Source organism: Odocoileus virginianus, chromosome 5 (assembly GCF_023699985.2).
Source record: "Odocoileus virginianus isolate 20LAN1187 ecotype Illinois chromosome 5, Ovbor_1.2, whole genome shotgun sequence".
Lineage (NCBI taxonomy): Eukaryota > Metazoa > Chordata > Mammalia > Artiodactyla > Cervidae > Odocoileus > Odocoileus virginianus.
Genome location: NC_069678.1, coordinates 19,830,469 through 19,845,421, shown reverse-complemented (window position 1 = coordinate 19,845,421; position 14,953 = coordinate 19,830,469). Strand labels below are relative to the sequence as shown.

Below are 14,953 nucleotides of genomic sequence, written 5' to 3'. Positions count from 1 at the left end.
CATGTCCAGTTCTAACTGTTGCTTCCTGACCTGCATATAGATTTCTCAAGAGGCAGGTCAGGTGGTCTGGTATTCCCATCTCTTTCAGAACTTTCCACAGTTTATTGTGATCCACACAGTCGAAGGCTTTGGCGTAGTCAATAAAGCAGAAATAGATGTTTTTCTGGAACTCTCATGCTTTTTTGATGATCCAGCGGATATTGGCAATTTGATCTCTGGTTCCTCTGCCTTTTCTAAAACCAGCTTGAACATCTGGAAGTTCTCGGTTCATGTATTGCTGAAGCCTGGCTTGGAGAATTTTGATCATTACTTTACCAGCGTGTGAGATGAGTGCAATTGTGCGGTAGTTTGAGCATTCTTTGAGATTGCCTTTCTTTGGGATTGGAATGAAAACTGACCTTTTCTAGTCCTGTGGCCACTGCTGAGTTTTCCAAATTTGCTGGCATACTGAGTGCAGCACTTTCACAGCATCATCTTTCAGGATTTGAAATAGCTCAACTGGAATTCCATCACCTCCACTAGCTTTGTTTGTAGTGATGCTTTCTAAGGCCCACTTGACTTCACATTCCAGGATGTCTGGCTCTAGGTGAGTGATCACACCATCATGATTATCTGGGTCATGAAGATCTTTTTTGTATAGTTCTTCTGTGTATTCCTGCCACCTCTTTTAATATCTCCTGCTTCTGTTAGGTCCATACCATTTCTGTCCTTTATCGAACCCATCTTTGCCTGACATGTTCCCTTGATATCTCTAATTTTCTTGAAGAGATCTCTAATCTTTCCTATTCTGCTTTCCTCTATTTCTTTGCATTGATTGCTGAGGAAGGCTTTCTTCTCTCTCCTGGCTATTCTTTGGAACTCTGCATTCAAATGGGAATATCTTTCTTTTTCCCCTTTGCTTTTCGCTTCTCTTCTTTTCACAGCTATTTGTAAGGCTTCCTCAGACAACCATTTTGCCTTTTTGCATTTCTTTTCCATGGGGATGGTCTTGATCCCTGTCTCCTGTAAAATGTCATGAACCTCCGTCCATAGTTCATCAGGCACTCTGTCTATCAGATCTAGTCCCTTAAATCTATTGCTCACTTCCACTGTATAGTCATAAGCAATTTGATTTAGGTCATACTTGAATGGTCTAGTGGTTTTTCCCTACTTTCTTCAGTTTAAGTCTGAATTTGGCAATAAGGAGTTCATGATCCAAGCCACAGTCAGCTCCTGGTCTTGTTTTTGCTGACTGTATAGAGCTTCTCCATATTTGGTTGCAAAGAATATAATCAATCTGATTTCGGTGTTGACCATAGAAGACCCTTACTAATATCCAGTGACCTATGGCCTATATTTAAAGAACCACCTTTCTCTTTTTAATCCTCTGTGCTTAGTTGACAGCTCAGTCATATCCAACATTTTGCAACCCCATGGACTGTAGCCCACCAGGCTCCTCTGCACATGGGGATTCTCCAGGCAAGAATACTGGAGTGGGTTGCCATGCCCTCCTCCAGGGGAATCTTCCCAACCCAGGGATCAAGTCCAGGTCTCTTGCATTGCAGGCAGATCCTAAGCCACCATGGAAGCCCTTTAATCCTCTAGCTGAAAGCAAACCAACCAACCAAAAACCTGGATGTTAGTGATTAACTTGCTGAGGAAATGCAAAAATTACAATCTTTTGAAATTCCAAGTGTCACCAAATATTTGAGCAAGAGAATAAAGCAGTGATATGGAACAAGGTTTTTCAACCTTTACAGTTTGAGCCAGATTAATTCTTGTTTATTGGGGTTGTCCTGTGCATCATAAGATAGGTAGGAATATTTCTGATCTCTATTCATTAGATGCCAGTACAACCATTCCACCCTCCCAGTTATGATAACAAAAAAATGTCTCAGGACACTGCCAAATATGTCCTGGAGAAGGGCAAAGCCATCTTTGGCTGAGGGCTACTATTATAAAGTGATGGGAGGATAAAGTCCAAAGTTCGATAATCAATTAAAAAGCTGGAAGAGTGCAGTCACAGCAGTATTAATTTGGTTTTTCTTGTACTATTTCAAAGTTTCTCCAAAGTTTCATATTTTCCCAATGGAATAATTTCTTCATAGTACAAGTGACACTTGAGACAAGAAGAAAAGTTTATTTTACTGTCCAATTATTTTCTTTAAAAAATTTAATTTTTGATAAAATAAAACAAACTTTTAGTACCATAGAAACCTTTTGACATGTACAATGACATATTATTACTATGTACAACTTCAAAACAAATGCTTCCAAGTAAAGTGATGTTGAACACCATGACTATACTTAAGTTGTAAGAAATATCCAAGATGGTCAATGTTTTCCTTAGCTTGGAAAAAAATACAACTAAAAATATAAATAATACCTTCCATCAGCTGTGAATCATAAAAATGCTTTCTGAAGTTCAGTCATCTGGATCTTATGAAATATGTAGGAGTTACAAGAATTGAACAAGCAAAATGAAAGCCTGTGTATATTCAAACATGAGTATTCCAGGAGAGGTCCTGTAGGTTCACAGTCAGTCTATCAAAAATAAAAGCTACTCTTATTGTGGTGGAACTTATTTAGTATCTGGCTCATAAACCATTCTTCACCAGCTCATGGACTCCATTCTCATCAATGATTAAAGGTGCATGGAATTCTTTATCTGCCACATAACATTCCAGTCCCTAAAAGGAGGGTTGAAATAAAAACACAGTTAGAAAACGGATCAACTCGTCATGCAGTGCTGGACTTAGTGGCTATAATAATGACATAAAGCATGAATGCTCAAAGTTGGATTGAGATACAGAAATTTAAAAGTCAATAAAAAACTCTAGTTTACTTTTAAAACTGGGTTTAATGGCCTATTTATGGAAGCATAAAACAAACAACAAAAAGAGGGAAAAGCATTCTGATTATAACATAATATTTAAAGTTAATAAGATGACAGTCATTCTTCCTATAATCATCACCCAACAGTTAACATTCTAAGCAAGGTGGCTATTTCTGATACTAGAACTAACCAAGCTGACAAGGATCTCCAGAAAAATAAAACAAAACAAAAAAAAACCAGTACATACTAGAATAAAAGGACCCCTACATCCTATGGTCTTAAAAGTGAAAGTACTAAGCATATGAACAAAGGAGACCCACTGGAAAAAAAAAAATTATATTGCACTTTTAAAAGCCAGAAGATTTACCTAAAAAAGCAAGGCTTATTTTTAAAAGACCACTGCATTTCGATATACAGGTAAAATGAACTAAACACTAAACATTCTGTTCATGGCAACTAAGGCACTGGTACAAAGCCATACCGGGAATTTCCCGAGAGGCTTCTCACTCTCAGGATGAGCTCCTCAGGGCACGCCCACTGGAAAACGCCGTATCTTCTCCAAGGACAACTCTGTGCTGTGCTTAGTCGTTCAGTCGTGTCCGACTCTTTGGGACCCCAAAGACTGGAGCCCACCAGGCTCCTCTGACCATGGGGTTCTCCAGGCAAGAATACTGGAGTGGGTTGCCATGCCCTCCTCCAGGGGATCTTCCCAACCCAGGTATCAAACCGGGTTTGATTGTAGGTGGATTCTGCCTTGTAGGTGGATTCTTTATCAGCTGAGCTACCATGGAAGCCCAAGGACAACTCTACTTCATCATCAAACAACATCACAATCCTACTTTTAAAAGAATAGGGAAAAGAACAAAGCAGACTTACTTCTCCAGCATAGGAGATAAGAGGAGAGATTTCACACTGGATTGGCACATCATTGGCATCCTTCAAGCTAAGAAAACAATCAGACATGTTAAAGATTCTGTTTCCCATGTTGCTTGCCAGAGTGAAAATACACATTATAACTTCCCTCTGAGAAGCCTGCAGGTAACAAAATTCTCCTAAACAATTAGAGTAGCTCCTACCCTCATGATCACTAAACTTCCTGGGGAGTAAGTTAACACAAACTCATCGTGGTTCAAAGGGCACTACTTGGGATATGTGCTGGTAGTCAGCAGGAGCTCGTCACAGTGCCTCACCAACCCTGATATACTTATCCCTTAATGTACACACTATCTTTTATCATTTCCAAATTTTGATTCCATAAAGAAAGGACTATTTGCTGAGTATACACTGTATTCCAGGCTCACAGCTAGACAATTTGAATCTTTCAAATTTCATTTTAATCCTTGTCACAACCTCACATGTTAGGTGCTAATGTTGACCAGCATTCTAAAGCTACCCTGTCCAATACAATGACCACTAGCCACATATTGTTGTTTAAACTTGGATTAATTAAAATTTTAAAAATTAAGTCAAAATTCAGTCTCTCATTCATAATAACCACATTTCAAGTGCTCAGTAGCCATGAACAGCTAGCAACTACCAAACTGGACAGCACAGATACAGAACATTCCTTCACTGCAGAAAATTCTAATCAGACTAAAAGGTGAGTTAGATTATCTCCCAGTACAGCCCACATCTCCTAGATTAGCTGAGCTGACTTATTCAGTGTTTCAAGGACCAAAGTCCCTTCACTGCACCCCAGTGAAGGCAAAGCTGAAGTCACCACTTGCTTCCTCTAGATCACATTCTAACATTTACATCCACTTGCAATACTGAGTTCCAAATTACATAACACAAAAGTCAATTAAGAGTGCTTTTAATATGCCTGAAGTCACTAACCTTGAGATTTTTCACCATTTTGAGAATTTTACCAGTAAGATACAGGGCACTAGTCTTTGGCAGCCTCAAACCATTAGCTCTCCTTTGTTTCACCAAATATGCAAGTCTGACGCTTTGGTGGGGTCAATAAAATCAGAGACCTTCTGAGGTCAGCCACACCCAATCTTTCTCCCAACAACTATTTAGTGAGCCTTCCAGGCACTCTATACCCTATTCCAACTCACTTGCCTACTACTTCGAAGTCAAACCAGACCAGACACAGGCAGTTTAGATTACTGCAAGTCATTCTCAACTATGGTCCCTTTAACTATTCAAATCATACCCACCCTCCAAGACTTAAACTCAAGCCCCAACTTTCCTTTGGCCACTGCATTTTACAGTGACTGTTCTCATTCATTTATTTATAAAAACAAATAAATAAATTTATTAGACATGTGATAAGTCACATGCCTCCTAGGGTAATTACTATTTATACCACACATTTAACACATAAACAACATCACTGTCTGATGATTTACTTAACTTTAATGTATGTGCATCTTGAATCTCCTAGGAGGCTGTAAGAAATGCCTAATTTCTCTTATGTATGCTATTTCAGTCCCTGGGGTTTCAGTACCTGAAGGTCTGTGTGCAGGCCTGCAAATGCATGTTGGCTGAATGAACAAATGAACTATGAGGGTAGACAGATGGGAGACTAATTCAAGTCAAAGATGAATTAAGAAATGGAGCACTTGTGTCTGCAGCCTGAGATGTAGCTGTGTCAGATTGTATCAAAAGAGCTCAAGAGGTCCAGACCCTCTGGGGACAGCCTGGAGTCACATAAAACCAGATGGGAAAATGATGGCCCATTCCATTGATAAGATGTGTATATAGCCCAGTCCCACCTGAACCCCTAAAGGATTTGGTGTGCCAGTAATTAACTGAAGGTGTTTTTGAACCCAAGGAACACAAACCAACTTGAATATAACTTCCCTTCCGTACCACAGATATCCCCCACAAAACTCAGCAAGTTGGATGGCAGAGAGAAGACAGGAGCTACCATTACCAAATGTAAAATCTCAGGGGATAGGCAAATTAGCTGTCCCCTATTCTTCATATTTGGTAGCTAACACTGCTGAGCAGGTGTTAAGGTGAAAAATAAAAATAATTTCATTTTGTCAAAATTTAGCATCTTGGCTTCCATTCTTTCAGAATACCTCCAAGCTGCTTCTTCCCACTTTTATAAAAAATACTTCCCTTTCATCTCTCATTTTTAAATAATCTTTTTCTATTCTTTGAGGGTATCCTTTAGTGCTAAGAATTTAGAAAGACCTATTTCTAAGTCTATGATCTCATTTTGGGCCAAACTTTGATTTCAGTTTAACTATTCAAGAAATGACTACAAATGAAGTAAATGAGGGTGAGGGAGTGTGAAATAAAAGAACTCAAACAAGAAATAAATAATGTTTAAAACTTTTTGTACCTTAGCTGAGATAGCCGCATGTTGTTTTCAGCTATATACTTAAACAGCTATCTCACTTAACAGATTGAAAGCTGTGTTTCAATGAAAAGGAAATTCAGGATCAAAACTTTATTTTTTCAAATTGTAAAAGCAGCTTGCTTCCACATGTTAAAAATGACGGATGGGATAGAAAGTGACAAAAGGCTCTACGTCCCAGCCGCCATGGCACAAGGGGCAACAGTCGCCTACGGCTGCTCTAAGAACTAGCCAGCTTGGCGTCTACGTCCTTACGTCCAGGGCCACGTCCCGGAAACACCTGACACTCACAGGGACTTGTCTCTGCAGGGTCAGGATGAGTGGCACAGGCAGGAGAAAACACAACAATGACACGGACACCCCTGCTACTCTGTTTCTGAGATAAACGCCATCTCCAGATCCTTGGCTCTGTACACATGTCCCACATTATCCTAAAAATTTTAAATTCAAACTAAACCCAATAACTTTCAAAGTGTAATAAGGATATCAAGCTGTCTCTGTGGCTATAAAGATAATGACTTTTTCAAACTTTGTCAGTACCCAAGTAAGAGAAGGAATATGCTACTCCTAGCTAAAAATTATCAACTATTAAGACAAAAAGGTACTTTCTTTAGGAGCAGGATAATAACTGACTAAAATAAACACAGAGATACCAAAAATGGAGCGGTTACCATGAAACTAAATCAAAAGAACAGTTTTCTCCACATTAAGAGCCATCCAATATGTCAGGAGCAGTTAGCCTTTGTACTGAGAGCAGATATCTAATTCAATAAGAGACGTCCATAGAATATCATTTTTATCCAGCTGATGCTTATGCTAAAAAGGGTACTCGGACCCACATTTGTTCTTCCTGACCTGTAACCTGCTTTAGATTTTACCTTTCACTTGTAAACTTGTCAGTACAGGCTCAAATACCTATGGTGAGAGTCTTTAGAAAAGCATGCTCCCCCTTTCTAGCATGCACTGAGATTCGGGGTTAGTGCCATACAGACAGACCTGCCACCACGGAAGCAGCAGCCCCACCACAGCTTCAGCCCTTCAGCCCAGACCACCGAAGGCAGAGAGCACGGAACTACGCTGCCAGTTAGTACAGAGGGAAGCACAGCCCCACCACCATGCACCGCAGGCAGGCTGGCATATTTACTTGTGATTGACATCAGCTGTGATGGCCTCTGACTTTCCATGTGTAGCACTGCTATGTAGGAATAAATAAGCATTAATGGGAATGGAAACAAACCAAACAATAAAAATGAAGTGGAACTGCAAAATATACTTGACTGAAATGCATGTATTCACGGTAAATTATAAACTTGGCAAAGGAGATCTGAGGGGGCAAAACAAACAAACAAAAAAGCTCACAACAACAACAACAAAAAAAAAACCCTCAGTGGTCAAAGATGAAGCATGAGGACCGTCTGACATGCCGCAGAGCTAGCTTGTTGACAAGACAGAGCCTGAAAGTGGCCTTGGACCGAGACAGTCAACCACTGCTCCTTCTTAATAAAGACAGTGGTTTATAACGCACCCAGGAAGTTCCAATACCCAATGTTCGGACAGTTAACAAGGCATTCTAGCACCTTGTGCATAGTCTTTTTATCCCTTAAGAGTTATATATTATATGGCTGAACGTTTTTGACAAAAGTATAGAAACATCAAATAATTTAGAAAGGGGGAATTCTAAGTATCAAGGGAGGATTTATCATAAAATATAAGACAGCTGAAAAGCACTTTATCTCATATTTGAATAGCTCCAAAGATCTTCTTTTTTTTTTTTTAAACTTCTAAAATCCTAAACATTTCAACAGTTTGAGTATCATAACTAGCATGCACATTCCTTCCTGCCACCTCCCTCTGCAATCTTAAAATGCCACAGGGAGAACTGAAGTATGCGTATGTCTCAGAGGCAGCCTGTGGTGCCAGGTCTTTTGGGGTGGGGGGCTCGTAGATAACACTTGAGGCCACAGATATATGGGCAGCAATAATCAATCCTCTTTCCCTGTGGCACAGTGGCTGCTGATGGTCTTTAACCCTGTGGCATACCAAAAGAACTACCTTCTGACCGTTCTTCAGTAGGAGTCATTTCATGGACATGGTAGAGTGGCACCCCAAAAAACAAAAGCTTTAGAAGGTTCCTCTTTCAGGGGAAGTAATTGCTCTCTCTGTAAGGGGCCAAGCCTTCATTACTTCACATCATGAACTGCCACAACAGTATTGAGCTCTTTTAAAAGTTCTAGGAATACATCAGACATAGAGGAGAAAGAAGCCCAAGAGGACAAGTACAGGAGGCAGCCACACAAAGACGCAAAGATATCAACCCACCGGGGGATTGCTGGGAGGCGAGAGCCATTCTCATCTGTGAAGTGGCCCCCCGCGTTGAGCACCCAGCAGTGATGCAGGGACATCAGAGCATGCCTTGCAGTAGTAGGGTTGTCCTTCCCATTCTGACTGTCTGCATTCTTCAGTGGGGAAAACTCATCCTCCCGCAACACTTCATAGACCACGAACTTCCTAGAGTGGGACCAGACAAACACCGCTGTATTATGAAGTAAAGCTGCAGGCACAGCTCTGACTCTTCTCCACATAGCTAGGCCTTCGGCAGTCAATTACAGCCTCTCTTAATGCAATTTCAAATGAATGCTGAAAGAAAGAATGTTCATCCTTGGATGAAATAAATTTGGAATTATCTTCTTCACACAAAATGAGAAATCCTTCCCCAACAATATACAGATGACACAAATCTCAACTCAAGTTAATGTGATCTTTAATCAATAGAACAGAGAGCAATATAAGTTAAAAACATGCTCACTGAAACATTTACTCATAGGCCAGTAAAGGCCTAACCACAAAATGGGCCAATTCTCTGTATCAATCTTTTTTATCTCTCAGCCAAAATAAGAGACTTTAACAATTTTTCAAGAGAGCCAGATAATACAATAACTGAAAATTTTTAAAAAGCATTCACAGGCAACTCAAACCATATTCGTGCCTTGGTGGTTTCATACCAGAGAATGATAATGAATCTAAACTATATACTCACAGTGAAAATGCCATGCCTGACATACCTGCTGTCAGCTGTTTTCTGAAAACAGTGTCCTGCCTAGAAGAGCAAAAAGCAACACCTCAAGACATACTTAATCTTACTGATGATGCTATTCAAAACGTACTTTGCAAACTGGAAGATATCAAAGACAAATTTTTCCATCTTTATTCCATTTGGTTTGTCTGGCTTAATTAACTGCCCCTGGGAATCCACAAATGGAATCTTCTTTTGAGCGACATGGTGCTGCAACTGAGGTTCATAAATACTATGGAGGGAAAAAAGAAAAAAAAGACAATCACTTTCCAAATTTAAAATGCCAAAGAATCTAATAATCACGCTCAGGAGCTAATGCATCAACAAATACTAAGACTTTCAAAGGGAAGGGCATTCATTAAATTTCAGTTCATATTTAAATATTAAATAAACAGATTTCCCTATTCATTTCTTTAAAAAATCAAATGATGATCTCTACAATAAAAAAAATAAACACACACACAGCTCATAACAACGTCTCTTCCAGAATTTCCATGTCTTATATAAAAATGTTCCACTCTCAGCCCCAATTTTCCCAACTGGGATCCTGTCAAGTGTTAGATGGAAAGATGAGATTTATAGTTACTATGGGTGATTTAGTAACACAGCCACAAAAAGCACAGCTGGAAATATTTTGGAACTGGAGCTGAAATTGTAAGGTAAAGCTTAGTAACTTTTTAAACAGTAGGCAGTCATCTTGAAAGTCCGAAAAGCAATCGAGTGAAGAATCAGATATTGAGAAGGTCCTTCATTTAAAAATCTGGTGGCATACTTCTGGGCATACACACTGAGGAAACTAGATCTGAAAGAGACACGTGCACCCCAATGTTCATCGCAGCACTGTTTATCATAGCCAGGACATGGAAGCAACCTAGATGCCCATCAGCAGACGAATGGATAAGGAAGCTCTGGTAAATATACACCATGGAATATTACTCAGCCATTAAAAAGAATTCATTTGAATCAGTTCTAATGAGATGGATGAAACTGGAGCCTATTATACAGAGTGAAGTAAGCCAGAAAGATAAAGAACATTACAGCATACTAACACATATATACGGAATTTAGAAAGATGGTAATGATAACCCTATATGCAAAACAGAAAAAGAGACTCAGATGTACAGAACAGACTTTTGCACTCTGTGGGAGAAGGCAAGGGTGGGATGTTTCGAGAGAACAGCATGTATATTATCTATAGTGAAACAGATCACAGCCCAGGTGGGATGCATGAGATAAGTGCTCGGACCTGGTGCACTGGGAAGACCCAGAGGAATCGGGTGGAGAGGGAGGTGGGAAGGGGGATCGGGATGGCGAATACATGTAACTCCATGGCTGATTCATGTCAATGTATGACAAAACCCACTGAAATGTTGTGAAGTAATTAGCCTCCAACTAATAAAAATAAATGAAAAAAGAATCTGGTGGAATAAAACAACCCTTTATTGTAATTAGCTGACACCACTATGCTGATTTCCATGCTTGGTCTCAAGCTCTTTTTTCTTTACTTTCCAATCTACTAGTTCCTAAATGCTAGTCAGAGAACCAGTTAAATTAAATTGTGTGGGCAGCATTTTAAAAAACACGAATGTCTACATCGACCTTCAGAAATTCTGATTCAGTAGATGTACGGCAGATATGTGTATCTTTTGAAGTTTCCAGTTGTAGAGAGAGAGGGTATTGCCTTTCTTACTCGTTACTTCACCAGAATTGAGCACAGTTAGAGGGAAGGAGAAGAAAAGGGAGAAGTGCTTTGGACTCCAGTTAATGCAGAAGGAGAATGGGCTACTACAAATTTGCACTTGGTGATACAGCTTACTAAAAACAACCAGAGTGTCAAGTAAACTTCTATCTGATAAAGGAGATCCTCAGGAAGGAGGATGAATTGTGGATTTGAAGTTTCTTCCTAATTCTCAGGTGACTTAGCTTCTGATTAACAGTAAATAAAGTTTTTAAAAGCCCCCAGCTTGCCCATACTTGACAACATCTCTCAGAAATGGTACAGTGAAGAAATGGTTGGCAATGTTCCCGGCGTTGAACAGCAGTCGTCCATCTGAGCTTCGTTTCTGAGCTGTTGCCAGAGAAATCTCACTATACTCCACCACCTGGTATACTCCATCCACTCTGCAAACCACTCCAACTGGTTCTGTAGGGTTTGTTTTCTCCACCACCTACCCACCAAAGGAAGAAAACAGTAGAGAAAGAAATCTGATCAGGTGCTATGCTGGAGATCTGTCATTTTCCAAGATCATGTTTACAATTCTGCTTACTTGATCTTTAAGGTATAAAATCAAGAGGAATCTTTAGAAATTCATCTATCTTTATATTTGATAGACTACTTTTCAACTAGAAAGAGGTAAATTATTTCCCTCCTATTTATCAACTAACTGCAGAGTAGAAATTCCATCACACACATAGGGCCCAGAAGAAATCACACCGGACTGCGAATAACTACATCCCCCCATCTAATATATTTTCACTATTGAATTGATCCTCAGTCACACTCAACTACTTTGAGAATAAATGAAACAAAATCTCTCTGAGATTCACAAGACAAAAGAAGGCATTTTGCCTCTCATTTTATATTGCACAAGTCATTATTTCATTTGAAAACAGTGTTGCTTTCATTTTCATTCATGAATATAGTAAATTCCTTATTTTTCAGGCACTTGGCTAGATGGTAGCAGGGTTAGAGCACGCAGGTCACAGGGTTCCCACTCCAACTTGAATCAGAAAAGTCCACTCACATTTATGTCTTGCAGGCTTGGTTTTATTTGAAGTAAGAGATTCTATGCTTCTTTAAAGTCTGAAAACCAGTGATTTGATAATCTAGCAAAGGCTCTAGGATGGTGAGGGAGCTGAGAGAAAAGTGTTTAGTCAAAATTAGAGGGAAAACATAGGAGTATATAATTTTTTAAAAAAACCTCACAGGTGATTCTGATACCCCACCACCCTATTTATGTATCACTGACCTAAATTAAGTGTTTAGAATAAAATTATAAAGGAACCCTAAGTAATGCACTAATAGAAAACTCAAGCCTCATTTGAGATGAATATTCAGCAGAAGAATCAAACAATCAAAAGGTTTGAAAATATTCGTTTTGCCTTGTTCTATTAACAATTCAACATACTCCAGAGTATTTTGAAAAAACTGTCCCTAACTTGAAAAGTCTCTCCAAAGTATACATGAAATTATACCAACGAAATTAAAGTTTTTCTTCAGCAACTGATTTTGTAAAATAAATACAGCCAGTCAGTCCCTTCCAGACAACTAAAGTCACTCCTGAGCCCTTTGTTTACACTGCAATTAGAGATATAGGCGCTCAGTGTAGCGCAGTGAGGCTGGGCTACTGGACACACTGGCCTGCTGTGTAGTTTCACTGTTTGCCACCCTGAAAGGGGTACAGTATCCAATGAAAAGAACCCTTCTCCCACAGAAGTGGATAAAACTGAGAGAACACATAGCAAAATGATTCAAACCAATCATGAGCCTATTTCCAATTCCAGTCTATCAAGCCATCACCACCTCTCACTTCACATTCTATACAGTGGGTATCTCAGTAGACAGGGCATCTGGAATAGATTCCTCCCATCCACATTAAAACACACACACACACACACACACACACACACACACATACATACATACATGAGGTTAGTTTTCCAATCACTTCTATATAACCCTACTCCTGACCAGCCATGGAAAATAAAAATAAGCATATCCATAACTTTCCAAGTGTTAATCTGCCAGTGAAAGGTTTGCTTTTATAACAACTATGAACCTCCAAATACTGTAAAAGTCTAGATTATAAAAGAAAGTATTTGTAAAGTACATGAAGTTGGAAGTCAGTTTATATTCTACAGAAAAGATATGCAGCATAGAATTAAGAGGTCTCTTGATTTCCTACAAGTTAAGTCCTGAAAAGCTGAGCTCAAAATAATAACTTTAACCTCAAAGTTACTATAAGTGTTCTACAAAATTATCTTTAGTTAATAATCATTCCTACTCTCTCAGCTACGGACTTCTGTAAAGTACTCCACTAAGTCTTTTCTCAAGGCTCTCACTTCATTAAAGATGCTTCATTCCCCAAGGCAGGAGACTATTAAATAAGAACTAAAATGAATTCTCTGCAAAGAAGTCTACTACCCTCTATGAATCACTCCCTAATTTAGGTGTTTTTTAAAGTATATTTTAACATCTATGATTTTTTAAATTAAAAGAGTGGGAGGACAGATTAAATAAATGGTTTCTAACATCTCTAAAATTTGTTAACATATACCAGTCTCTTAATATTTCAGTTCCATCTGAATATTTATTTATTCATTCATTGAGAGACCACTACATTTTATGCTAGACACAGAACAAGCAGGAAGACTGAGAACGGATTTGTCCTAGAGGACCCACGGGGTGTAAAGAGAGAATGGTTATATTTACATCCCTGTATGATTAGAATACTGAAAAAAGTCAGCAGAACAATTCAAAGTTTTTTGAGCTGCCGACAAAAACAAAACTAACGAATTGACTTATTAAAGTGATATAATACTAAAACTAAGAGTTGGGAAACATTTCTAATTCTGCCTCTGCTAATGCAATGATGGACCTAGAGCCTGGAATGCATTTAGTACTGGAACTCAAAGTGTTCATTTCTAGATCAAAGGGGCTGACCAGATGATCTCTGAGGTCCCTCCCAGGTTCAGCACTCTCTGATCATTTAGAATTTAAATTGATTCTGAAGCTGAGCTGGAGAAGGAAATGGCAACTCACTCCAGTACTCTTGCCCAGAAAACTCCATGGACAGAGGAGACTGGCAGGCTACAGACCACGGGTCACAAGGAGTCAGACACGACTGAGCACGCACATGCTGAAGCTCAGAGCAGTAAAACTTTAAGCTTCTGTCTTAGAAGGAACAGTGACACCACGTGGAACAAAGTCAGAAATACAGTTTTGTTTTCTTTTTCAAAGCTCAGTAGCTTTAAAAAGTTAACCTACTATTCCCTGTTAGAGGAGGGGAGAGCGGTTCTGAAGCAGGAATTGTGGGCTGCTATTGGTCACCAGAGGGAGCCCCTGGCAGGGCACAGGTGAGTACAGTTTCTGATCTTCCCCCTTCTCCTCTCCAAAGTGGAGAGCACCCTGAAAGCACTCAGAGCTGAGTCCCACCCCAGAACAGGCAGGAGGACTGAACGCCAAACCTAGAACCTTCGAGGTGGAGCAAACCTCAGCGAGTACAATCCAACGCACTATTATAGTTCAACAGCTATTCACAGTGGGGCACAGACACTCATAGAGTACTGGAAGGGACAGAGATCTTCAATCAGTGAGCCAAACCCTTAATTTTCAGAGTTAGGAGGAGCCTTACTAGGTCTATCAGCTCAATCTCTCAAAACTTATACTGGAAAGTTTAAGACTTCAGCTTCTATGACTTTGCATTAGATTTGTAGATTAATTTTGAAATGGCATCGTTATAACAGAAAATCTCCAAACAAAGATACATCTCTTATGGTAGCACTTCTTTTTTTCTTTTATTTATTTTTTTTATTGAAGGATAATTGCTTTACAGAATTTTGTTGTTTTCTGTCAAACCTCAACATGAATCAGCCATAGGTATACATGTATCCGCTCCCTTTTGAACCTCCCTCACATCTTCCTCCCATCCCACCCCTCTAGGTTGGTACAGAGTCCCTGTCTGACTTTCCTGAGCCACACAGCAAATTCCCGTTGGCTGTCTATCTTACATATGGTAATGGAAGTTTCCAC

General features: G+C 39.4%; 1 protein-coding gene across 6 annotated transcripts in view; it reads right to left on the bottom strand.

Annotated features, from left to right (window-relative positions):
• Positions 1-2,099: 2,099 nt before the first annotated feature.
• The window catches only part of UAP1 (UDP-N-acetylglucosamine pyrophosphorylase 1), a 32,863-nt gene continuing 20,009 nt past the window's right edge, over positions 2,100-14,953 (bottom strand). For 3 of the 6 annotated variants that reach the window (XM_020872849.2, XM_020872850.2, XM_070467697.1), the window contains exons 6-11: positions 11,176-11,369; positions 9,293-9,433; positions 8,448-8,636; positions 7,273-7,323; positions 3,692-3,758; positions 2,100-2,669 (exon numbers count right to left, since the gene is read on the bottom strand). In XM_020872849.2, coding sequence (XP_020728508.1) covers positions 2,577-2,669; positions 3,692-3,758; positions 7,273-7,323; positions 8,448-8,636; positions 9,293-9,433; positions 11,176-11,369 — 735 coding nt within the window. In that variant the 3' untranslated portion in view covers positions 2,100-2,576. The remainder of the gene's footprint in view (positions 2,670-3,691; positions 3,759-7,272; positions 7,324-8,447; positions 8,637-9,292; positions 9,434-11,175; positions 11,370-14,953) is intronic. The other 3 variants (XM_070467698.1, XM_020872853.2, XM_020872852.2) reach the window with 2 other exon arrangements.